Source organism: Amblyraja radiata, chromosome 25 (assembly GCF_010909765.2).
Source record: "Amblyraja radiata isolate CabotCenter1 chromosome 25, sAmbRad1.1.pri, whole genome shotgun sequence".
In the NCBI taxonomy this organism is placed as follows: domain Eukaryota; kingdom Metazoa; phylum Chordata; class Chondrichthyes; order Rajiformes; family Rajidae; genus Amblyraja; species Amblyraja radiata.
Window position 1 is genome coordinate 22820523 of NC_045980.1, and position 25335 is coordinate 22845857.

The 25335-nt window shown below is 44.7% G+C and overlaps 1 protein-coding gene across 6 annotated transcripts in view; it reads left to right on the plus strand.

Moving 5' to 3' along the window:
* Window positions 1-647: 647 nt before the first annotated feature.
* The window catches only part of med15 (mediator complex subunit 15), a 73237-nt gene continuing 48549 nt past the window's right edge, over window positions 648-25335 (plus strand). For 3 of the 6 annotated variants that reach the window (XM_033043428.1, XM_033043429.1, XM_033043432.1), the window contains exons 1-5: window positions 677-823; window positions 12443-12530; window positions 15470-15521; window positions 18327-18347; window positions 24049-24258. In XM_033043428.1, the coding sequence (XP_032899319.1) occupies window positions 756-823; window positions 12443-12530; window positions 15470-15521; window positions 18327-18347; window positions 24049-24258 (439 nt within the window). In that variant the 5' untranslated portion in view covers window positions 677-755. Of the gene's footprint in view, window positions 824-12442; window positions 12531-15469; window positions 15522-18326; window positions 18348-24048; window positions 24259-25335 lie in introns of all 6 variants that reach the window. The other 3 variants (XM_033043430.1, XM_033043427.1, XM_033043433.1) reach the window with 3 other exon arrangements.

Genomic DNA, 25335 nt, shown 5'->3' on the forward strand with positions numbered 1-25335 from the left:
ACTGTAATTTCTCCTCACTTTTGGAATTCTGCAATAGGGTAAATGTCTCTCACGCTTATCCCGACCCACAATTATTCACAGCGCAAAAAATGACCATTTCGACGTTTTTTAACGGGTAAGAAAGTACGCGTTTCGTGTATTAACAGTATATGCCGGAAGCGGCCATGTACTCCACATGGATTGAGCTGCTCCGTGTGTCACGCCCTTTGACCTGATGACCTTACGTGCAACCCCCCTATAGGCTTGTGTCCAAAGGTACTATAGGAGCATCTTTGCTTGCGTCTCTCTATACCTTTACTATCCAGGCATATGCCCAAATGCCATTTAAACTGTTATTTTAACAGCACCATCAACACCTCTCGATACCCAGCTCTCTCTCAGTGAAGGACTTGCTCCTTCAGGTCTTGTTCCTGTTTTCAACTTATTCACACTCTGGGACAGGAGCTTGTGTCATCTGATGGAAAATCAGTAGCTGGTGCACATCTGATCCCCGGGGCGGAGAGAGCGCCACCAGCCGGCGGGAGGTGCAGGCACCGACTGTAGGAGGTGAGGACCAAAGATCATAGTGCACCGCCCGCCGGCAGGGGGTCTGGTCCCCGGGTGGAGGGACGGAGACAGCGCCGCCCGCCGGCAGGAGGTCTGATCCCAGGGGCGGAGAGTGCGCCGCCCACTGGCAGGAGGACCGCGCCGCCACTCCTCCGCTCTCCGCCCCCGCCTGAGCCCGGCAGGCCGCGCGCCGCTCGTGTGGCCGCAACATGGATGTGAACGTGACGGACAGCGAATGGCGGACTATTGCTTTCCGGCAGAAGGTGGTGGCGCAGATGTGAGTGCGGGGACACGGCGCGGTGCGCATCGTGCTCCCGGCCGGGCACTGACGGCGGAGAGAGGGGGGGGTGCGAGGCCTACCCGGCCTGCAAGCCGCGGGCTTTCCTGGCGACTGGTAGCCGTCAGCGTGATGGGTTGAGGCCGAGGGGGGAAATCCACGCTGACGGGCGGGCGAAAGTCCCGAGATAAAACGGCGGGAGCTAAAGATCCCCGTTCCCATCACAACCCCCTCCCCCCGTCCCATTCACCCCCGTCCCCTTCACACCCGCCCCGTCCCCTTCACACCCGCCCCGTCCCCTTCACTCCCCGTCCCCTTCACACACCCGCCCCGTCCCCTTCATCCCCGCACCGCCCCTTCAACCCCCCCACCCGCCGGCCCCTTCACACCCCCAGTCCCTTCACTCACCCCCGTCCCCCTCACTCACCCCCCGCACCCCTCACTCAATCCCCCGGGCCCCTTCACTCAACCCCCCGCCCCGTCCCCTTCACTCACCCCCGTCCCCCCACTCACTCCCCCGTACCCCTCACTCACTCCCCCGTACCCCTCACTCACTCCCCCGTACCCCTCACTCACTCCCACGTACCCCTCACTCAGTCCCCCCCAGCCTCCCACTCACTCCCCCGTACCCCTCACTCACTCCCCGGTACCCCTCACTCAGTCCCCCCCAGACTCCCACTCACTCCCCCGTACCCCTCACTCACTCCCCGTACCCCTCACTCACTCCCCCGTACCCCTCACTCAACCCCCCCAGCCCCTCACCCACCACCCGTCCGCTTCACTCACCCCCCCCTTCACTCTCACCCCCCCCGTCCACTTGACTCACCTACCCCGTCCCCCTCACTCATCCCCCGTCCCCCCCACTCATCCCCGTCCCCCCCCACTCACCCCCGCACCACTCACTCAACCCCCCCGGCCCCTCGGCCACCACCCGCCCCCTTCAATCACCCCCCACCCGTCCCCTTCACCTCCCCGCACCATCCTCCCGTCCCTTCATGTCCCCGTCTTGTTCGCGTCCCCGTCCTGTCCCCTTCATCCCCCCCGTCCCCTTCACCCCCGTCCCCTTCACCCCCGTCCCTTCACTCCCCCTCGCCCTTCACCCCACCTCCCCCCTTCACCCCACCTTCCCCCATCCCCTTCACTATCTACCAATCTTTATCCACCCTGCTCCTTATACCCTCAAAGAACTTGAGCATATTTTTCCAAACAATTTTTTATTTGAAAGGAACCTGGGCATCCTTATTCATAAGTTGCTGATAGCTAATATTCGACTGGCTATTGAGAAGGTACTTAGTGTATTGGTATTTTATGCATTAGGATTTGTATTTAGGCATTAAGAGCAAAATTGTACAATGTTCCAGTTGGATTACTCTCTGTTGCCAAACCAAGTTTGACACTTTTATATAAGTTGGTAAGAGTCGTTGGAGACATGCTGGATTTCCTCAGTCTGCTGAGGAAGTAGAAGCATTAATGTGCGTTTTTAGATATAGCTTCATTGTGGTTGGTCCAGGACAAATTGTTGGTCTTGGAACTTGAATCTCTCTACCATCTCCACTCTGGCACCATTGATGCTGATAGGGGTGTGTACACCATCTCGTTTTCTGAAGTTGATGACCAGCTCCTTCATCTTGCGGACACTGAGGGGGGAGGTTGTTGTCTTGACGCTGTCGCAATTAATTGGAAGATACAGCATAGAAACGCCTTTCGGCCCACAGAGTCCACATCGATCATTGATCACCATTCACACTAGTTCTATGTTATTCCACCTTTGACACTGTGATGCAGTAGCTCTACCAGCTGGGCCACTATGCTGCCTAGCTGCACAAAGCTTTATATCAGCTTCCAGCACTCCATCTCATCATTGTTCAAGGTCTGACCCACGATAGTGGTACCTCATCCAAACCTGCAAATGGAGTTAGAGCAGAATTTGGCCGCACAGTCATGAGTGTATAATGAGTTTCATAAAGCGCTAAGAACACATTTTTGTGGAGCCCCTGTTGTGATTTGCATGGAGGATGGTTTGTTGCCTATTTTTATTTACTGTGGTCTAAGGGTTAGAAGTCAAGGATTCATTCGGGATGAGGGGGTGGGGGCGGCGATGCTGACTCCTAGGTCCAGGAATTTGAAGATGTGTTCGGTTGAGATTGTGGTGTTAAAGGCAGAACTAGAGTCATTAAATAGGGTTGGGACAAAGCCTGGCAAGTGATAGCGGATATAGATGAGATTGGATTGCCAGAAGGTTGGACAAAGGACAGAAATGAAAAGACAAAAACCTATAAGATGACAGAAGAGGCATAAAATATGAAGGAATATTGGTGAAAGGGGTGGGGGAATGAAAAAGGGAGAAATGTTGTGCATCTGGGTGGGACATAGGAAGGAGATTTGGGAGGGTGGGGGGATGAATAGGGATGTTTGTAAGTTACGTACCTAAAATTGGTGAATTCAATGTTCATACTGTTGGGTAGTAGGCTACCCAAGTGTAATATGAGGTGCTGTTCGTTTAGTTTGCATGTGATCTCACTCTGGCAATGGAGGAGGCCCAATACAGAAAGATCACTATGGGAATGGAAAGTGGTGTTAAAGTGGTTAGCAACCAGGAGATCCAGCAGGCCGTGGTGGACCGAGCACACATTCAGTGAAATCGTCACCTTGTCTATGCTTGGTCTTGCTGATGTAAAGGAGGCCTCATTGGGAGCACAAAATGCAGTAGATGAGGTTAGGTCTTAGATGGATGTGATGGAGGAGGTATAGAGACAGGTGTTACATCTCCTGCGGTTGCAGAGAAAGTACTGGGGGGGAGTGGTTTGGGTCGGAAGCGATGAATGAACAAATGAGTCGTGGAGGGAGCAGTCTGTGGAAAGGGTTGGGGATGGGAGGATGTGACTAATGGTGGGATGATGGCAATATCAGAAATTGATGTATTGGATGCAGAGGATGATGGGATGAAAGGTGAGGACCAGGACAACTCTATCCTTGTTCTGTTGAGAAGAAGTGAGAGCTGACCCACTGATACAAAGGCAAAGAAGATGAGGGGTCCATCTATGACAGCAGGTGGGAAACCACATTTACTAAAGAGGACATATTGGAAGTCCTAGAGTGGAAAACATCTTGGGAACAGATGCAACGGTGAAATTGAGAGCAGAGGATGGCGTTTTTGCAAGAGGTAGGATAGAAGGAGGTGTAGTGCGGTGGGAGACAATGGGTTATAGCAGATGTCAGTCGATAGGTTATCCCCTGTGATGGAGACAGAGAGATCAAAAAAAGGGAGAGAGTTGTCCAAGACATCCAATTTGAGGGCAGGGTGGAAGATAGTGGTAAAGATAATGAATCAACAGGTTCTGTACGAGTGCAGCCCTATTGCAGTTATTATAGCGGAGAAAGAGTTGGGGGTGGTGTCAGTGTACCTTTGGAACAAGAACTTTCGACGTAACCGGGTTCTCCTTGTCCATTTCTGTATTCCCTTTATCCGCTCCAAGCTCACCCCCTCTGAACGCACATTGTTCAAATATTGTTATCAAACCCAACGGCAAGGGAAGTGTCGTCAAGAGTCTGGAGGCTGACTTCCACCATGCTGAGGCCAGGTGCCATCTCCTAGACACTTCCTCATACCCCACAGGCAAACACCAGCCCACCATCTCCTAAACCGTTACTGATCTCGTCCCCTCTGATGCGATCTCTCCTCCACAGCCTCCAGCCTTTTAGTTCCCCCGACCTATACTGCCCATTTCTATTTCCTCCCCAAAATACACAAAACAACTCTCGCCAACTTCTACTGATGCACTGTGGAAAAGCACTTTATTGAGATGCATTACGGCATGTTTTAGGAACAGCTCCATCCAAGGCTGCAAGAAATTACAGAGAATTGTGGACACAGCCCAGACCATCACATAAACCCTTCCATTGACTCCGCCTGTACTTCACGCTGCCTCGGCAAGGTCATCAGCATAATCAAGGATGAGTCTCACTCCCTCTTCTCCCCTCTCCCATCAGGCAAGAGGTACAGAAGTGTGAAAATGCAAACCCTCAGATTCAGAGACAGTTTCTTCCCAGCTGTTATCAACCAACTGAACCATCCTATCACCAACTAGAGAGCAGTCCTGAGGTTCTATCTACCTCATTGAAGATCGGTGGACTATCTTTAATTGGACTTTACTGGACCATGTCTTGCACTAAACATTATTCTTTTTACCATGTATCTGTACACTGTGGGTGGCTCGTTTGTAATCATGTATAATTTTTCTGCTGACTGGTTGGCACGCAACAAAAAGCTTTTCACTGTACCTTGGTACATGTGACGATAAACGAAACTAAACATCCAAAAAATGTTGTCTTTAGTAAACGTAGTTTCCCCCTGCTGTCGTAGATGGATCCCTCACCCATGTCTCCTCTGTTTCCCGTAGTTTAGCTCTTGGACCCCTTTGCCCTGTATGAAACATGGATAGAGTTACCCGTCCTCGCCTTTGACCGCATCCAACACATTATTCTCCGAAATTTCCACCATCTTCAACGTGATCCCCCCAGCATTCTCATCTTCCTAAATCTCATCACCCCTTTCCGATTTCTGCAGAGACTGCTCACTCCACAACTCCTTGATTCACTCATCCCTTTCCACCCAATCCACACCCTGCCCAGATACTTTCCCCTGCAACCCCAGGAGATGTGAGACCTGTACCTCCTCACTCGCATCCATCCAGGGACACCAGCAGCCTTTCGGGTGAGACAAAGGTTCACATGCACCTCCTCTAATGTCACCTACTGCATTCTGCCTGCTGTTTCTCTCGGTTGCTAATCATCCTTTCCCAGTCCCATGCTGATTTTACTTTCCTGGGACTTCCATTGCCTGAGTGAGACCACACGCAAACTGAAGGAACAACTCTCCATATTCTGCTTGTGTAACCTACAACCCAATGGTATGAACATTGAAATCTTCTGTTTTAGACAACTAACTTACAAACCCTCCTCCTCTCTCTCCCCCCCCCCCCCCTCCCCCTCTTCGCTGTGCCCCACCTGCGTGCTATCCAGTCAGCGAAAGGAGTATTCATGATTACAATCAAGCCATCCAATTTATGTAGACACAGGATAAAGAGTATAATGTTTAGTGCAAGGTAAAGTCTGATTAAAGATCGCAACTCCATTAATTTTAAGATTTTTAAATCGCGATAGGTCTGGATGTTGGGGGATGGTAGTTGGGGGAAAGCAGATTACAGTGTCATTAATAGAGCCTGGATGTTTAGGCACTAAAAAACTCTGAAATAGACAGGCAAAAAGGCATAATAAAATTACAAAAAAGGCATGAAAAGGCATTTATTGAAATAAAAAGGCATATATTTCTACCACCAAAATATGGTTAAAAATGATAATATATACTATATTAAATTACCAAAGTTACCATGGTTGCACATAATTACTCGCATTTTTTTCAAATTATCTGGTGTTAAACTATGCCGTCTGTCAGACAGAATATGCTTCAGTTGTGAAAACCTTTCTACCTCATCTGAGGTCCCTGGTGCATACCCGAAACAAGCTACAGACTCTATATTCGTGTTGATATCTTGTGCATTACAACTACCTTTGAGAACTTTAGTTATGTTTTGTATTTCTTCAAGATCTTTGTTAGCTAAAATCACACTCTCACATTTTCCGTGTGTGTCTTTACCTAATTCGCCAGGAACCTGACGAATATCGTCAGTTACTTTGTTGAAAACCTGCAAGTTATTCACTAATGTTTCGCCATGTTTCTCAAGTGAAGTGGTAGCTTGTGGGAAGTTTGCAAAATTGGAAGCGATAAATACATTTTGGAGAAGAATGAACCAGCGGGCAGCGGCATGAATTAATGAACGACCGACGATGGTTCCCCCGGTTTCACCCCGGTAGTGGAAATCTTCTTGTAATTTATACTATGTTAATACGTTAATAATAACAATATTAACGTGTTAACATGGAAAACGTCATTCTAATCACGGTACAACCAGAGAAAATAGCACAACCTTTTAGCAAAAAGGCTGATTTAGCCACTCGATAGTGAAAAAGGCATTATCTTGGTGAAATCATCAAAAAAGGCATGAAAAGGCACATGGCATTTATGGCAAAATCCTGGCTCTAGTTATTAGACAGGAGCTAGAGAGGGTAGATTGGGAGCAGTTGTTATTGGTTAAATCCACAGTTCTGACATGTTGGAGTCGTTTAAGGCCAGCTGATCAAAGTGCAGGATCAGCATGTACTAGCAAGGAGGATGGATAAGGATGGCAAGGCAAGGAACCACAGATGACCAATGAGGTTGCAAACTTGGTCAGGAAGAAAAAGGAGGTTCAAGAAGATTGTATCAGATGGGATAATGAGATATATAAAGCGAGTCAGAAAGGACTCAAGCGGGCAATTAGAAGGGACAAAAGGGGCCATGAAATGTCATTGGTGAGTCAGATTAAGAAAAATCCTAAGGTTTTTGATATGTACAGTGCCCACCATAATGTTTGGGACAAAGACCCATCATTTATTTATTTGCCTCTGTTCTCCACAATTTGAGATTTGTAATATAAAAAAATCACACGTGGTTAAAGTGCGCATTGTAAGTTTTTACTAAAGGGTATTTTTATAAATTTTGGTTTCACCATGTAGAAATTACAGCTGTGTTTATACATAGTCCCCCGATTTCAGGGCACCATAATGTTTGGGACACATGGCTTCACAGGTGTTTGGAATTGCTCAGGTGTGTAAATGCCTCCTTAATGCAGGTGTAAGAGAGCTCTCAGTACCTCGTCTTTCCTCCAGTCTTTCCATCACCTTTGGAACCTTTTATTGCTGTTTATCAATATGAGGACCAAAGTTGTGCCAATGAAAGTCAAAGAAGCCATTATGAGACTGAGAAACAAGAATAAAACTATTAGAGACATCAGTCAAACCTTAGGCTTATCAAAATCAACTGTTTGGAACATCATTAAGAAGTTCTGAGCTTACTAATCGACAGTTCAGAAACACTCTTCAGGAGTCTGGAGTGGATTTGTCAATGACCACTGTCCGCAGAAGACTTCATGAACGCTGCAAGTTGCAAGCCACTGGTTAGCTGCAAAAATAGGATGGTCAGGTTACAGTTTGCCAAGAAGTACGTAAAAGAGCAACCACAGTTCTAGAAAAAGGTCTTGTGGACAGATGAGACGCAGATTAACTTATATCAGAGTGATGGCGAGAGCAAAGTATGGAGGAGAGAAGGAACTGCCTAAGATCCAAAGCATACCACCTCATCTGTGAAACACAGTGGTGGGGGTGTTATGGCCTGGGCACGTATGGCTGCTGAAGGTACTGGCTCACTTATCTTCATTGATGATACAACTGCTGGTGGTAGTAACATAATGAATTCTGAAGTGTATAGACACATCCTATCTGCTCAAGTTCAAACAAATGCCTCAAAACTCATTTGCTGGCAGTTCATTCTACAGCAAGACAATTAACCCAAACGTAACTGCTAAAGCAACAAAGGAGTTTTTCAAAGCTTAAAAAATGGTCAATTCTTGAGTGGCCAAGTCAATCACCCGATCTGAACCCAATTGAACATGCCTTTTATATGCTGAAGAGAAACCTGAAGGGGATTAGCCCCCAAAACAAGCATAAACTAAAGATGGCTGCAATACAGGCAATAGACAATACACAACCGTTTAAAATCTCTTCCCTGTACGGGAGACCCGACCTTTTCCCTGTCGGGTCTCCGTTGTCGTTGGGGCCTAGCACCGTGGAGCGGCCTCCAACCTGAACGACCCGGCGGCTCGGGAGACTGCGGAGCTGCGGACTACTCACCATCGTGGGGCTGGCCGGCCTCGGAGCATGGGGAGCGGTGGTGACTCGCTGCTGCGACTCGACTCCTGGGGCTCGGAGGCTCCAGCAACGCAGCCGCAGGTCCGGTGGACTGGGACATCGGGAGCTCACGGGTCCGGGGGGAGAGACCGCTTCCCAGAGCTCCCGCAACGCGACTTCTCCAGCCCGTGTCGCGGGGTTGGAACGACCCGGAGCGGGGACGTACATCGTCCGGCACGGCTTCATGGCCGTGGGACATTCCAGCGCCCGCCGGGGGCTCCAACACTGTGACTTTTAGACCGGGAGCGGGGCCGTAAATCGCCCGGCACGGCCTAAAATGGCCGGGGGACTTATCATCGCCCACCTGGGGCTTGGACATCGGGAGAGAAATGGAGAACGGGGAGAGAAATGACTTTGCTTTCTATCACAGTGGGTTCACTGTGATGGATGTTTGTGTGAATTAAATTGTGTGTATGTCTAGGAAATTGTCTTTGTTTGTATGGCTGTGGAAACGGAATTTCGTTTGAGCCTCACTGAGGCTCAAATGACAATAAATTGTATTGTATTGTATTGTGCAGTAGTAGGCCATTCGGCCCTTCGAGCCAGCACCGCGCATTCAATGTGATCATGGCTGATCATCCCCAATCAGTACCCCGTTCCTGCCTTCTCCCCATACCCCCTGACTCCGCTATCTTTAAGAGTCCTATCTAGCTCTCTCTTGAAAGTATCCAGAGAACCGGCCTCCACCGCCTTCTGAGGCAGAGAATTCCACAGACTCACAACTCTGGGTGAAAAAGTGTTTCCTCATCTCTGTTATAAATGGCTTACCCCTTATTCTTAAACTGTGGCCCCTAGTTCTGGATTCCCCCAACATCGGGAACATTGGCCTGGCAGAGTATCAACAGAGAAGACACCCAGCAACTGGTGATGTCCATGAATCGCAGACTTCAAGCAGTCATTGCATGCAAAAATACTAATCATTACTTTCATTTACATGACACTGCTGTGTCCCAAACATTATGGTGCCCTGATATGGGGGATATAAACACTGCTGGAATTTCTACATGGTGAAACCAAAATGTATAAAAATGGCCTTTATTAAAATCTGTCAATGTGCACTTAATTTCTATTACAAATCTCAAATTGTGGAGTACAGAGACAAATAAATAAATGATGGGTCTTTGTCCCAGACATTATGGAGGGCGCTGTATGTTTAAAAACTAGAGGGTGACTAGGGAGACTGCTCAAGGATAAAGGAGGCTATGTCTGCTTGGAGTCAGTGGGTATAGGTGAGGTGCTAAATGAATACTTTGCATGTGTATTTACTGAGGTGAAGAACTTTGAGTAGAGTGAGATGAGTGTGGAGAATACAAATGTGCTAGTGCAGTTTGAGATCGAGAAGGAGGTGATGTTGAGCTGCTGAAGAGAATTAAGGTAGAAAAATACCCGGAATTGTAGGGATCTGGAAGGGAAGTAGAGAGAATCCAGGGAACAATAGGCCGGTGAGCCTCGTATCAGTGGTAGGGAAATAATTGAAGAGAATTCTTCAATATAGGATCTACTCCCATTTGGAAGAGAATGGGCTAATTAGGGATAGCCAGCATGACTTTGTACATGGCAGGTAATGTCTTACTGACTTGATTGAGTGTTTTGTTAATGTTACGAAGGAGATTGATGAAGGTAGGTGCGGTGGATGGTGTACACATTGTACACATAAAAGAGCATCTCCGGAGAACATGAATAGGTGATGTTTCTGGGTGGGGCCTTTCTTCAGACTGATTGTTGAATTATTTCAGCACTTTGTCTCCTTTTGCGTATTAAACAGCAAAGCCATTTTTTGGTTTCTACCAAGTTTTAAGGTGATTCCGACGTGTAAAATCTGACTTGCGTAAAGGTTTACAAAATGTAACCCTTGCGTATGTCGGGGAGTGTCTGCATGTAAAATTATGCGTGGCATAATTAGGGTAGACAGTCAAAACCTTTTTCCGAGTGGAAATGTCCAACACTGGAGGGAATAACTATAAGGTGAGAGGGGGAAAGTTTAATGAAGATGTGTGGTGTTTTTTTCCAGAGAGTGGTGGGGGCCTGGAAATCATTGCCAAGGGTGGAGGTGGAAGCAGATACTTTAGTGGCGTTTAAGAGGCAAACATTGTGGGCTGAAAGGCCGATTCCTCTGATGTATTTTTTCGATATTTTATGTAATACTAATATGCAAGGGCAGTTTGAGATCAAGCAGGATGTGGTGTTGGGGCAAGTCAAGAGCATTATGGTGGATTAATCTCCAAGGCCTGATGGGATCTATCCCACGTTAAGAAGAGTAAGCAAGGACATTACAGGAGCCTTAACAAAGGACTTTTCAACTTCAGCCACAGGCGAGGTCTCACAGGACTGGAGGGTAGAAATGTTGTCCCTTTGTTATGAAGGGAAGCAGAGATAATCAAGGCAATTATAGGCTGGTGAGCCTCACATCAGTGACAGGAAAGCTATTGGAGTGGATTCTTCATGAGAATTTACACTCATTTAAGGGAATGGGCCGATTAGGGATAGTCAACAATGGCTTTGTACACAACAGGTCATATCTTACAAAATTGATCCAAGTTTTTGAGGATGTTACGAAGTTGATCAATGAGGGTTGGGTGATGGATGTTGTCTACATGAATTTTAATAAGGCATTTGATAAAGTACCCCATGGTAGGCTGATCTAGAAGATGAAGATTCACGGATTTCATGATGACTTGGTTGTATGGATTCAGAATTGGCTTACTTATAGGAGACAGAGGGTTGTGGTGGAATTATTCTAGCTGAAGGTCTGTGACCAGTTGAGTTCCTCAGGGATTCGTGCTGGGGCCATTGTTGTTTGTGATGTATATAAATCACTATTGTAAATAGAAATGGGTTGGTTAGTAAGTTTGCAGACATCAGCAAGATTGCTGGATATGTGTTGTGATTTGTGTGGGAATGCTGTCAAAAGATACAGCGGGATATAGACCAGTTACAGAAATGGGCAGAGAAATGACAGATGTAGTTTAATCCGAGCAAGCGTTCGGTGTTGCATTTCAGGTGGTCAAATTTAAGGGTGTACGGTTGATGGCAGGATGCTTAACAGCATTAATGTACAGAGGGAGCTTGGGGTCCAGGTCCATAGCTCCCTGAAAGTGGTATAATTACATAGTGGTAAAGAAGGCATATGGGTGGCTAACCATCATTGGTTGGGGCTGAGTATAAGAGTCAGGAAGTCATGATGCAGTTCTATAAGACTCCGGTTAGGCTGCGGTTGGAGTATTGTGTATAGTTCTGGTTGACACAATGCAGGAAAGATGATGGGACTGGAGAGGGCACAGAAGATGTTTACCATAGTGCTGCCTGGATTAGGTTGTAGGATATACAAAGAGAGGTTGGACAAATTTGGACTTTTCTCTGGAACGCCATATGTTATATGTTGGCTTTGGTGTTCACATCCAAGTTTCAGCATCATTATGGGTGGGGATGCTCTGAGAGATGCCTCATTCAGTTAACCATTAATTGTTCACCTATTGTTCGCGATAGGATGTAGAAGGCAGGAGTTCAACAATGAGATTGTTTAGCTACATCTATTGCTTTGTGATGGAGGCAGGCTACCATTCTGCTTCTGGTTGGCTAACAGTACATTGTGCAAGCCCAGTTTGGACCAAATGCCCCATTTCCCACGACCACATCCCAGATTAAACCCTGCATGAAGATCTTAATTGGGATATTATAAAGCATTGTGATTTTCCACAGTAGTTGTGCCTCCCCGACTTGCCTGTTTCCGTTTAGCATGCCGGCGCTGCTGATTGCTCTTTTTCCTGTTTGCAGAGACGAAGCTATGCGGACGGCTGGAACTCCTGTCACCAAATCCAGCAAAGACATGGAGAACCACGTCTTCCTGAAAGCAAAGACCAGGGTAAGTGAAAGTCAAAAAACTGCAAATCTCAGAAGAGTAAAATAGTACAGAAAATATTGGAACCCCTCAGCATGTCAGGCGAAGGGGCCTCGATCTAAAATGTTAACTCTGGTCCTCTTCCCACAGATCCTGTCTGACCTGCTGAGCATTTCCAGCATTTTCTGTTTATATTCCTTTGTTATTTATTTGTTGGTTGTATCTTAGCTGGAAGGGGTGACTATTAATGCCCATCCAAATAGCCATGAACTGTGGGCTTGGAAGTCAATTTTAGAGGGTAGTTTGCATAGCATTACAGTTGCTGTAATGCTATGTGCGATCTTGTGGGCCTGTGATGATGCTCTGCAGCCAATCCCTTTCCCTTGCCCTAATGGCTCTGTAATTTGTTTTCCATTTCTTTCTTTCTGTCTACCTCCAACATTGCCCAGATATGATCGGTTCACAAACTGGAGGGCAAATCCAATCGGCCTTATTTTCATATTTCTATATGACATAGAAGGAGGCTATTCAGTTCATTGAGAATCTGTCAGCGCTTGGAACAACCCCATCACTCTTTCTCCCTTAATTTTTCCTTAACCGTCCCATATTCCCTTCCCACTAACACCATCCACCAATTCAACCACTCTCCTACACACCGGGGAAGCTTGCAATGGCCAATTAACCTGCCAATCTACAAGGAGGTGGGAGAGACAATCCTGACTTTTCTGTCTGATTGGAATTTACACGTTATCCCTGCGAAGTTTCCCCCTGAAGCTCTGGTTTCCCTCCACATCCCAAAGACGTGGGTTGGTAAATTAATTGCCCACTAAATTATGCAGATGAGTGATAGAATCTGGGAGGAGTTGATGAGAATGTAGGGAAAATAAAAGGGATTAATTAGGATTAGGGTAAATGGTCGGCACAATGGCAGTTGGTAAGATGCTGGTTGAAAATCAGCACAACTCTGGGCTGAAGGGCCTGTTTCTGTGATTACGTGTATGGTTGAAACCCACCTTAGACTGATTCACATTTGTCTTTGTTTCTCATCCCTCCTGAACTGCCCTTTGTCCTTGTTTTGTTCCTATACCTCTGAACCCTTATAGCTCATCTCTTACTGTTTAACTTTCTATCAAGCCCCACTGTGTTGGTTACATCTTCCTCCAAAGCCTGTTGATATCCCCATGAAGATAGTCCTCTTGAGGTGGAACCTGTCCACCTTGATGCATCAGACTGACTTCAGGGATCTGAAATGGAGGCACAAGTGACTGGAGATGCTGGAATCGGTTCAGATGAAAGGTCTCAACCCAACATCGACTGTTCTTTTCTCTCCATGTGTACTGCCTGAACTGCTGAGTTCCTCAAGCAGCTTGTTGTTTGGCCTCGGGTTGTTTGGGCTTGGGTCTTTTTATGTTAGATTAACAAAGATTAAAGGCAGTATGATAGAGCGACGTGAAATAAGTAATCCCTAGTACAGGGTAGATACAATCTGGATGTTATACCTTTATTTAAAGAGGGCTAAAAGACAAGCCAGGGTACTGGCTTGGTGCACAGGAAATTGAGTTGGGCTGAAGGGCTTACTTCCGTCTATAGAAATATGAAGTTTCCTGAAGCCAAGGGACCCTTAACAACAGGCCTTTGAACCAAGACTTTGAATAAACGGCAGGAGAAACAGTTTTAAAGATGGGAAATTTACTGCTGTTATCGGGGCACAATCAGTATCATGCATCAAGATCAGATTGGATAGCCTCATGAAGTAAAGGGGAGAAATGGGAATGATAGGTAAAACCAGGCAAAAATCCTGGTGCCCTCTTGTTTATAGCATTTTTTAAATGCTTTGGGATTGTTCTTAATCCTACTTGATAAGGTCACTTTATGGCCCTTTTTTCAGTCCTGGTGATTCCATGTATAAGTTCTTTCCTGCTTCTTCTATATTCCACAAGGGCTCTGTCCGATTTCTGCATCAAATCCTCACATATGTTTAGTTTTACTTGCTGACTAAATTTGCAATCTCTTCAACCAAGATTCCTGAACTCTGACATCTTTATCTTTCTTCCTCAGGGGAACATGCTGGTTCTGAATACTGACCAGCTGGGCTTTAAACAATTCCCACATGTCACATGTGGGACTTGCCCACTAACACTTTCAAAATACTTTCCCACTGAAACCCCGATTACCCGGCCAGGCTCATTTCCCAACAAAAGATTTAGTATTTAGGATGGAACTGCAGATGCTGGTTTACTTAAGATAGACACAAAAAGCTGGAGTAACTCAGCGTGTCTGGGAGCATCTCTGGGGGAAAAGGAATAAGTAATGTTTCGGATTGAGACCCCCTTCTTCATTCTGCAGAAAGGTCTCGACCCGAGACATCACCTATTCCTTTTCTCCAGAGATGCTGCCTGACCCGCTGAGTCACTCCAGTTTTTTTGTATCTATAAAAGGATTAGTATGCTCCCTTCCCTTTGGACTATCAAATTCTACCTTTTAAATCTCTCACATGAAGGAAGTCCCAGTCACTATTTGGGAAATTAAACTGCAATACTCTACAATACTCCTCTGCAATGCTGCTGTTTTACGTATTTCCATGATCTAGCTACACATGTGTTCTTCCGTCTGCTACTTGCTATTGTGATTGGACATTTCTTATTTTGAGCTATATCCATATTGTCTCCCTGGATGAGCCCTCCAAAATGTCCCCTCTGTGTACACCTGTAATGTTCTCCCTGAGCACTGGTTCAACTCCCCCAGCTCCTGGAATATTGAGCTGATAGTCTTGCCCTTCTCGCAACCAAGTCTCTAATGTCAACGACAAGAATGTTGTAAATGAACCAGAGATAAATCTGGAAAGGAATGGGGCAATGTGAGCACTGGCACTCTTGAAAGGCAGTTTGGGAAATAACAACATTTTGTGATATATATCATCAGAACAGGCGGAGTCTTTGTCATTCTATTATGTGTTTCAACAGGAAGAGTATCTCAGTCTGGTGGCAAGGCTTATTCTGCATTTTCGAGACATCCGTGAGTACTCAAGAAATTTGCTCTCAACTTTCCTGGAGGAAGTGTGCGATTTTGGTTTAGGAAATGCTTCGAGTGGAGACATGCATTGTCTTTGCTTTTAATATTTGTAAAACTGAAGATGCATTAATAGATTTGGCCATTAGATGACAGTATATCCTGGAAGTGAAAGTGGCTGATAGAAACTAACTCACTGAATTACAAATGTACCCGCCGCCTTGGTGGATCAAGCATGTTTAGTCAGTTTGATGCTTTCCCATGCTCTAATTTCTTACCTCCAGCAACTGGCCGTCTGCACTAGTGGGCGATTAGGTATAAATCCGGGATGCCTAACATGGGTGTAGAAGCTTTATTGCCTGTTTTTGCCTTTCTTCTGAAGATGCTGATTATTGGTGGGATGGGAGCCCTCTTAGGAATGATTTCATTTTTGTGCCTTTTCCAAATAACTATCCTCTTGTGAGCTGAGTTAGTAAATGGCAGCGATGATTGTACTCTACAGATCAACGAGATTTTCAACTTTTAAAGAATGATGGCTGGCATTTAGCAATATGTTTCACCAGAAATCCCTGGTCATGGTGTTACTTAGGTGCTGGAATTTGTCTTTGTTGAACAAATAGCAAAGCGTGTGGTGATTTTTGGCCAGATCCTGTTTTTGCTCAGAATGAAGGATCTGAAATTGTAATAAAGGGAAAACGTGCAATGTCTTGATCCAGTGGTAGGAATTCAAGTTTCAAACCAGAGGTTGATCACAAAATCCAGGCTGAGCTTAATTCTGATGGATTTCCAGAGATGTTATTTTTCGGATGAAATATTAATCTTTCAGGTCCCAAATTCCTCTTCAAGTAAGGGCTCGTATTTAAATTACAATTTAAAACCATACCATCTGGTCTCATTGCATGAAGAATGCAAATAGCCTGCAAAGATTCACCACCGCTATTCAACAAGTACTTAGTTAATAGATATAAGCACCATTCATGCCACGGTCTCTCAGAGCCCTATATAATAATGCAAATCAGGGGCTTTATTGCACCCATATCTTTTCCAGAGACGACCAGACACAACTAAGACAAATGGAGAATTTAAAATTAGTTAAATATTCTGGAATCTACTGGTCTCAGCTCAAAAAACCATGGCACTGATAGATTGTTTAAAAATCCATATTGTTACTCTGGACCCACCTGCCAGATTGAGCAATTAAACAGTCAATGGGAAGAGCACGCTTGAAGAAGATCCCCATTATCGAAAATGGCAGGTCTTAGTTGGTGAATACCAAAGGCAGTGCATCTGTATCTGCAACCATCTCCTGCCAGAAGTGCATTAGTATAGAAGGCATTTTTCAATCATTTTCATTCATTCCACGAGATGTCAAGATAGCAACCCATTTTCTGCGTTGAAGATTGCTCCAGCAATGCAATCTACTATTTCATGCAGTTACAACGTTAGCATCTATCTGGCAATCTGGAAATGTGTTTACAAAATCCAGTGTGGCTAATTATACCCAGCCTATCTATTCCCAACCATCAGCAAAATGAAGGGCTATTTATCATCCAAGTGGCACCCACTCGCCAATAACCGAACGGTCACATTACTCCAGACCTCATCATGCCTTGGTTCAGATAGATAGACACCAAAAACTTGAGTTCCAGCAGAAAACAATTTCACTTAATATTAAGCTAGCGTGACATCCTGGTAAAACAGAAGTCATTAGTCAAAGGACAAATCAATGCATAGTTATACCCCTCGCAAGTTGGAGGTCCATCATCTCAGCTCCTGGGCATCTCTGCAGGAGTTTCTCCGTGCAGTGTCCTCGGCCAAGCTCCCTTTAGCAGCTTCATCAATGACCTTCCTCCCATCATATGTTAGAAGTGGCAATGTGCAGTCTATGCCTGCATGCAGCAAGCCCTAGACACCATTCAGTCATGGGCTGACAACCAGAATAAGAATGTGGGAAATAGAAACAGGAGTATGTAATTTAGCCCCTCACCACCCTTTCACCATTCAGTGGGACCATGGCCAATCCTTTACCCCAGAGTCACTGACCCAGACTAACCCTGTAATTTTTGGTTTTCGTAATATCACCTGATGATCCCCGTCATGATTATACGGAACCCCTCAGAATTCACTGAGACAATTAAAATTCAACATCCTACAGGTGAAGAAATTCTCCTTATCACAGCCCCCTTATTTTGAGTTTTTTTTTGTCATATCGACCCTGCCTTGACTGGAAATAATTTGGCATGCTTTAATGTTCCATGGAAGGGGGGATGTGGGGAGCTGCAATGACGTAGGAGAGGTGAGGGGGAGGGAGGCTAGCGAGCGAGGGCAGGCGCCCCATCGGTGTGATTTTTGGGGTGGTTGGAGGCCAATCGGTCTCAGCAGAGGATTGATCAGTCTTTTCAGTTGGTTTTATTGAGTAATACATGTCAGGAACATCATGGGGCATAGTCATTTTTATGTCAGTTCAACATAGATTTTATGTATCTTCTCCCTAATTGGTCTTGCTTTTATTATAGAGATGCATAACACTTGATATCAATCTTATTTAGAATCATATCAATTATTGCCATAACCCTAAATGTTAGATCTGTACCCTTCAGTATATCCCAATGTTGCACGGATCTAGATGTGTTTTCTCTTGCTCCACTTCAGAGGACAGAGAATCGAATTGTACAGCATATGAACTGTTCAATGAGTCACCATTTGGTGAAAGGTTTGCACACTTATTGTTCTGTTCCTCTGAAGTTATAGTGAAGATGCGCAATTATTTTTTTCCACTGTATAATTGCTTAATCGTTTATGTTTTCATAGATAAGAAGACTCGAGCTGGCGGTAAGTAGTGTTTTAATTCCAAACTGATTTAAGAAAGTCAGGAGATGCGTAAATAGGTGCTTGGTAATCAGTGCAACTTGGTGAGGGCCACAGGACATTTTTCCATGCTGTACGAGTTGAACTGTTATTTTTGAATTAAATGGCTCTCATTTTGATGTGCTTGCATTAATTTAACAGCTGAATAATTGCTGTTCCACATGTAGTTTTGGAACCCTTTGTTTTCCCACAGGAAGGGAAGATAGGGAAACTGTACACCCAGACGATCTTGGGAAAATCCAAGGAAAGGAGATTTGTTGGATTAGAGAATGGAGATGATCTTGTATGCAACTACATAAATAGATGTTGTCAAGATTTGCCTCTGGGTCGGCGATGAATAACCTCACTCATGGTGGAACTCGGGGCAGGTCAAATTAGTTGTCAGCGGGGCTCTTTGTCAAGGGAGAAGTTCATTGGTCCTGTAGATACACTCGGACCCCTACTGTGAAATGTTTGTTGTGTGAGGAAAAACGTTCAACTGATGATAGCTGACTCGTCTTTTGGGAATGTGTTCACCATTTGTTGACCATGGGACGATCAGCCATGATCACAATGAATGGCGGTGCTGGCTCGAAGGGCCGAATGGCTTCCTCCTGCACCTATTGTCTATGTCTATGTTGGTGATTTCTGAAAGTCATAGAGGATGAGTAGTGGAAAACATTTGATCCAGACCTCAGGCACTATGTATATGGAGTTTGTACTTCTACCTCTGGCCATGAGGGTTTATCCAGTGTACTGACAATTTTGCAGGTTAATTGGCTACCGTAGGGTGGGTGGGAGGAGAATATGTGGGGTATTAATGGGCATTTGAATGAATAGGTTATAGGGAATGGGATTGGTGAGGTTGCTCTGAGAGACAGCATAGACTCTATGGGAGCAATAGGTTCCTGTTTTATAAGGTAATAAAAATATGAGAATGTTGGTTGATCTCAATTGGTCGGAGTTATCTATTGGATGTGAATTAGTGGGTATTCATGAATGAATGGAGAACTGGTGCTTCTTCATGGGTGATGGAGAACTGGTTGTTGGTGGGGTTGGGCGGGAGATGGTGAAGCTATTTGCATGCGAGATTGTGATGGTTTTAAGTAGGTTATAGTGAAGTGTTGATGGTTGTCCCGGTGAGGAGGATGCCAGTCTTCTTTTCTCTTATAAATTTTAGTTATCCATCTGACCTCTGGCACTATATCTTCTCCTGTGTTATGATGCTGCTCTGTTATTTTCCCTTGTCCTTTAAAAGTTTGTTTTCCACCGGCAGCTTGGGTTCTCTCAGTTTGATTTGTGCATTTCATTGTCTTAATTTTTCAGCTATTATTCCAATCTCCAACGTCTCCTTGTAATGTCACGACCATCTGACTATTTTGCCTGATAGATATTGAACCTTTGCTGCAGCTTCAGTCTTTGGAATTCCTTCCCTCACCTGTTTCTCTAACTAATACTGTCTCCTCTTTAATTTTTATTTTTTTTAGCTCTTTGATCATTCTTCTGGTCATTTTTAGTTGTTCTTTATTGATTTGCTGTCACATTTTGTTGAAAGATTTTGTTTGTTTTTTTTGCTATACTGAAAGCTTACTTACAAATACAGCTTGCAGTTGTAGGTACAGTTCTGTACAACATGGGCTTCTCTGAAGAATGGTTTGCGGAAATGCCACGTAATTGCACTTTCCACTTTTCTGTGTGCTGGTCATGAGTAGTGATTTGGACAAAGAAAATTTGCTTTCCTTTTGTTATTTACAGTTGGACCAAAGTTTGAAACGTCTTGAAACTTTTGACCATAACTACTGCATTCCATTTCTATTATAAAAGCTCTCAATTTAAGAGATGTGAGCATCAACATTTGAGTGCTCCTATGAGAATTCCATGTTCACATAGAAATCTCCCAGGTACAAATGCCAACCTGAGTTCAGAGAGCCCAGGACACATTATGCAGATGTTGCTAATAGGCTCAGGGTCAACAGGCTATATTTCGGAGTGCAGTTATACCTTTCTCGTACAGATAGAAAGATTAAGGGTATACATAGAGTATCCGTTTCACACTGTTTTCCTTTCTATAGAGGTTCAAGATTGTTTTTTTGCTTGTGCTGTAATGTGGGATATGATATAAGTTATCTGATAATTTGGCAGTGGTGAGCTACTTGAACTGTTGCAGCTGAACTGTAACATTCCCATCATGTCAAATCACATTGTTGATAAACAAGTCAAAAATGGACAGGATAAGGTCACTGATTCACGTTCCATTTCAAAATTGTGAACTGGATCACATTGAAAGGGTAGGTTCATGCAGAGAAAGACTTCAACTAATAAACTCGAAGAATGGGTTCATCAATATTACAACATTTGTGTGGATACATGAAGTTTTGCATTTTCCAGGAAAGTAAAATTACTTGCTGCTCAAATTGTTGACCTGAAAGACTCGGGGGTGCACATTTGCAAATTAGAACAGAACATATTTCCACTGGCCTTGGCAAAGGGGAGTAATTTCACTTTATTCAAGCAATGGAAAGAATGCGAGTAAAACAAAAACTGCTGGAGTAACTCAGCACGTGAGGCAGAAACTCAGGAGGACAAGGACACGTGATGTTTGGGGCTGGGACCCTTCTTCAGACTGATTTGTAATAGTGGGTAGAGATAGATGGAAAAGCGGTGGGTGTGGGTCTGAGCCTGACATGATGGGTGGACAACGTCTAGAGATGAAAAGGAAACGGGGATGTCAGATAAGGAGAGAAGAGGGATGAAATGTAAAGCCAGTGGGAGGGATAAGGGTGGAAGAGGGGGGGGGGGTTAAGTTAATGGAAGAAATGGATACGTGCCAGGGAAGGTTGGGCACAGGAACGAGAGGGGGGAAAAGCAGGGGGGGTGGGGAGGGGGGTTGAATTCGTAAAATGCGTATCTGTGGAAGTTGGTGAGAGGTGTTGGGGACATGCTGAACTTCCTACGCCTTCTATGAAAGTAGAGGCATTGGTGTGCTATCTTGGCCATTGCTTCACTATGTGTGGTCCAGGAGAAGATGTTGGTGATATTTACTCTTTGGAATTTGAAGCTTTCAACCATCTCTACTTCGGCACCGTCAATGCAACCCAGGGTGTGTGTACCACTTCGCTTCCTGAAGCTTTGCTGACATTGAGAAAAAAGTTGTTGGCTCGACACCAGGTCACAAGGACCAGAGGGCACAGCTTCAGAATAAATGATGATCAATGATACTGTATCTAGGTACAGTGAAATGCATTGTTTCGCTGCGTTTTGGTGTCGACAAAGTTGCAAAGGTTCACCGATCAGTCCTATCTACTACCTGCCACCGCTGGCAGTAGGACATACCTTGGGAATGGAGATGAGGAATTTCTTTAGTCAGAGGGTGGTGAGTCTGTGGAATTCATTGCCACAGGCGGCTGTGGAGGCCGTCATTGGGTATTTTAAGAGTGGAGATTGACAGGTTGTTGATTAGTTTAGGATATCAATGGTTACGGGGAGAAGGCATGAGAATGGGGTTGAGAGGGAAAGATAGATCAGCCCTGATTGAAATGCAGAGTAGACTCGATGGACTGAATTACCTAATTCTGCTCCTATGAATTATGAAACATCTTCCCAGAATCTGGCCTGTCAAGCCGTTTAAGAATTTTGCAAGTTCCAATAAGATTTCCTCTCATCCACCTGAACCTAAACTCTAAAGAATAGAGCCCTAGTCTACTCAGTGTGTTCTCATAGTGCAAATCTTCCATCCTTGGAACCAGTCCAGTGAATCTTCTTTGCACTGCCTCTGTAGCAAGCACATCCTTTCTCTGGTAAGGATACCAAGGCTATACACGGTCCCTGATATGGAAACATTGGGGTCATTTGAGACAGCGAAAAGACATACTCAAAATCTCTTGAAATAAATGCTAACAAATATCTCCCTATCTACGCCCTTCATCATTTTATAAACATCTTGAAGATCGCCCGTCAAAGTCCTACATTCCAGGATGGGTTTACTCGTAGGGTGGGGGAGTCTTAAATAGAGGGGATGGCTTTCAGGTGAGAAGGGAGAAATTTGAAAGAGCAGCAAGTTTTTCAACAGGAACAAGCTACCAGTGAGGGTGACAAAGGCAGGTAGAATTACAACATTTAAAAGGCCTTTCGACAGGTACCTAGAGAGGAAAGGAGCAGAGAGTTCTGTGCCTAAGGCAGGCAAATGGCTTTAGAGAAATATTTTACCCCTTGTCTTAAACCTCTGCTAAAGGAAAAAGCTTCTTATCTGCCCTATCCGTGACTCATAATTTTATAGACCTCAAATTCCCCTCTTGGTTTTCTCTGCTGTAAAGAAAATAAGCCAAGCCAAAGAAAACATCATAGCTGAAGGCAACATTCGGGTGAATACCATCTCCAATGCAATCACATCCTTTTTATGAGGCAACAAAAACGTACACAGAAATTTAAGCTGCTGCTTAAATAATGTTTTATATAGCCTTACCATAACTTTGCTGTCACATTTCTGACCTGGCTAATGATGATGGCGCCTTAAATTATCGTTTTCTATCTGTGCCGATACCTTCAGGGATCAATGGACATGTTTGCCAAGGTCTTCTGTTCCTCACTATATCTGAAGCTCTGACTATTCATTGTGTATATTCTAGCCTTACTAGGTCACTGAAAATAAATTACCATATCGTTTTCAGGATTAAATTCCATCTGTCCTTTCTCTGCTCATCTGATCAAGTTATTAATGTCCTGTAGCCAAATATCACGTCTGTCGCTATCAAAAACATCACAAAATGTTGTGATTTCAGCAAACTAGCTAATCTTACCTCTGAGATTCATATCCAGGTCATTAATGTACCTAACTAATAAAACAATATTGGTCTATTGCCTCCCAACATGAGATATAGAAACAAAAAACTGCAGATGATGGAATCCTGAGCAAAAAAACAAAGCGCCGGAGGAACTTAGCAGGTCAGGCAGCATATGTGCAGGGAATGGACAGATGACGTTTCGGGATGAGACCCTTCTTCAGCCTGTTTTACTCAACATGAGATGTATTTGTTTATTCCCACTCTTTGCTTTCTGTCCAATAACCAATTCTCAATCCATCTCAGTACATAGTTTGGAGCGATATGGACCGAGCGCAGGCCGGTGAGACTAGTGTAGCCGGTGGGACATGTTGCCCGGTGTGGGCAAGTTGATCCGAAGGGCCTGTTTCCACACTGCATCACTCTATGATTCTATTATGCACATTTCAACATGCTCCAACATTGTCAATCAGCTTCCTAGGTGGGACATTATTGAAGGCGTTCCTTGAATCTAAACGCACACACCCACCAGTATCTCCATATCTATTTGACTATTCACATCCTCAAATACAGTAATTCTGTGTTTTTTTTCACTTATGGATGAGTAATCATACAACTCAAGGTTAAGGCCATTGGCAAAAGAACCAGAGATGAGAATTGTTTTTGCACAGTTAACCTGGAATGGTGAGGGGAGCAGATTTAATTGTGACCAACAAAAAGGAGTTGCTTAAAGGGACAAACACTTGCAGGGTAGTGAACACAAAATCAACTCTTTCAAAGCACAGACACGGGCGCAATGGGCCAAAGTTTTTCATCAGCACTGTGAGATAATTTCTGATTTTTATCTAGGCATTTTTGTTTATAGTTCAACAGAAGTTTTACTTTTGTTTTGTTTCCCTCCGTCCTAGATCCAATGAACGCTTTGCAGAACTTGCAAGGTGGTCCCACGGGGAGCTCGAGTGGGATGATGGTCACTCGTCCCCCCGGAGCCCCTTTGCCCGGAATGGCAGGTCTGGGACAGGTGAATCAATCAATATCACATCCTGGACAGCCTCAGCCGGGTACGTCTGGAATGGTGCCTCATATGCCTGGCTTCCCGCCAAGCACCCAGCAGCAGTGTGAGTAGGATTTGGAGGTTGCAAACTCCTGAAGTAGACACTTTCAATTTGTTATGCATGGTAGTTTCCTCGCTAGACTGTGCCTCCCCCTCAACACCTACCCCATCACATGTTATCCCAATCAGTCAGTAGCTTAGTTCCCAGAGAATGTATCCCATTGATTTGAATGGTGTCGGGTTGGATAAGAGCATTGGCTTGAAGGGAAGAATGGTGAGAAGGAAGTAACCAAATCATTCATTTATTTTTGTCCTACAACAAGGTTGATAAATTACGTTGGATAAATTATAGCTCACATTTTACATTTTAGCTCCTTAGTTGAGCCGCCTATTTGCTGGACCTGAAGCATCAGTTAATCAGTAACATGCTATTGGGGATGTGGATCAAGTTGGTACTAATAAAGTTGGTGCTAATAAATAAGTGGTACATGTGGTACTAATAAATAAAAATGTCAGCACATGGGTATGTATTATGCATAACACAATGTGCTTATATGAGCCTGAGATTACTGTTTAGAATATGTTTAGAGCATCAGTGGAAAATGTTTCAAAATTCAGTAGGAGTAAATTATAGACCTTCGTCTGGAAATGGCAGGTTCATATTGTTGCCGATCAGATTACTCTGTACCACCACCCTTCTTCAATGAATCATCACAAATACAATGTATTGTGGTTGTTGGAACACAGAGTTACTGGACAGAGTTGAGATTGATTACGCTATGCCCAATGCTCAAAGGTGGGAGGAACATGAGTGAAATTGGGTGTTTTCCTTCATTGTGCACCTCTGGCACAATGTGGAGGCCAGCTGTGCCTGACTAGTGCTGGAGGAGTCGGCTACTGAGCACATGTGAATGTGTCAACGTGGAGTTGTAGGTAGACTGCGCTTCTTACTCCAGTGACATTATAAAGTCCCAGACAGTAGATTTTACTGTTCATATCACCCCACGCCCAATATTAGTTGAAAGTTTTCGGCCCATTTGGAAGCCTTCTTCTAAGCTTTACCCGACGACCCAATGTAGGTATCCTGCAGCAGATTATCAAACATTCTGCTCCTCTATTTGAACCTTCCAGGCTTTTGTGG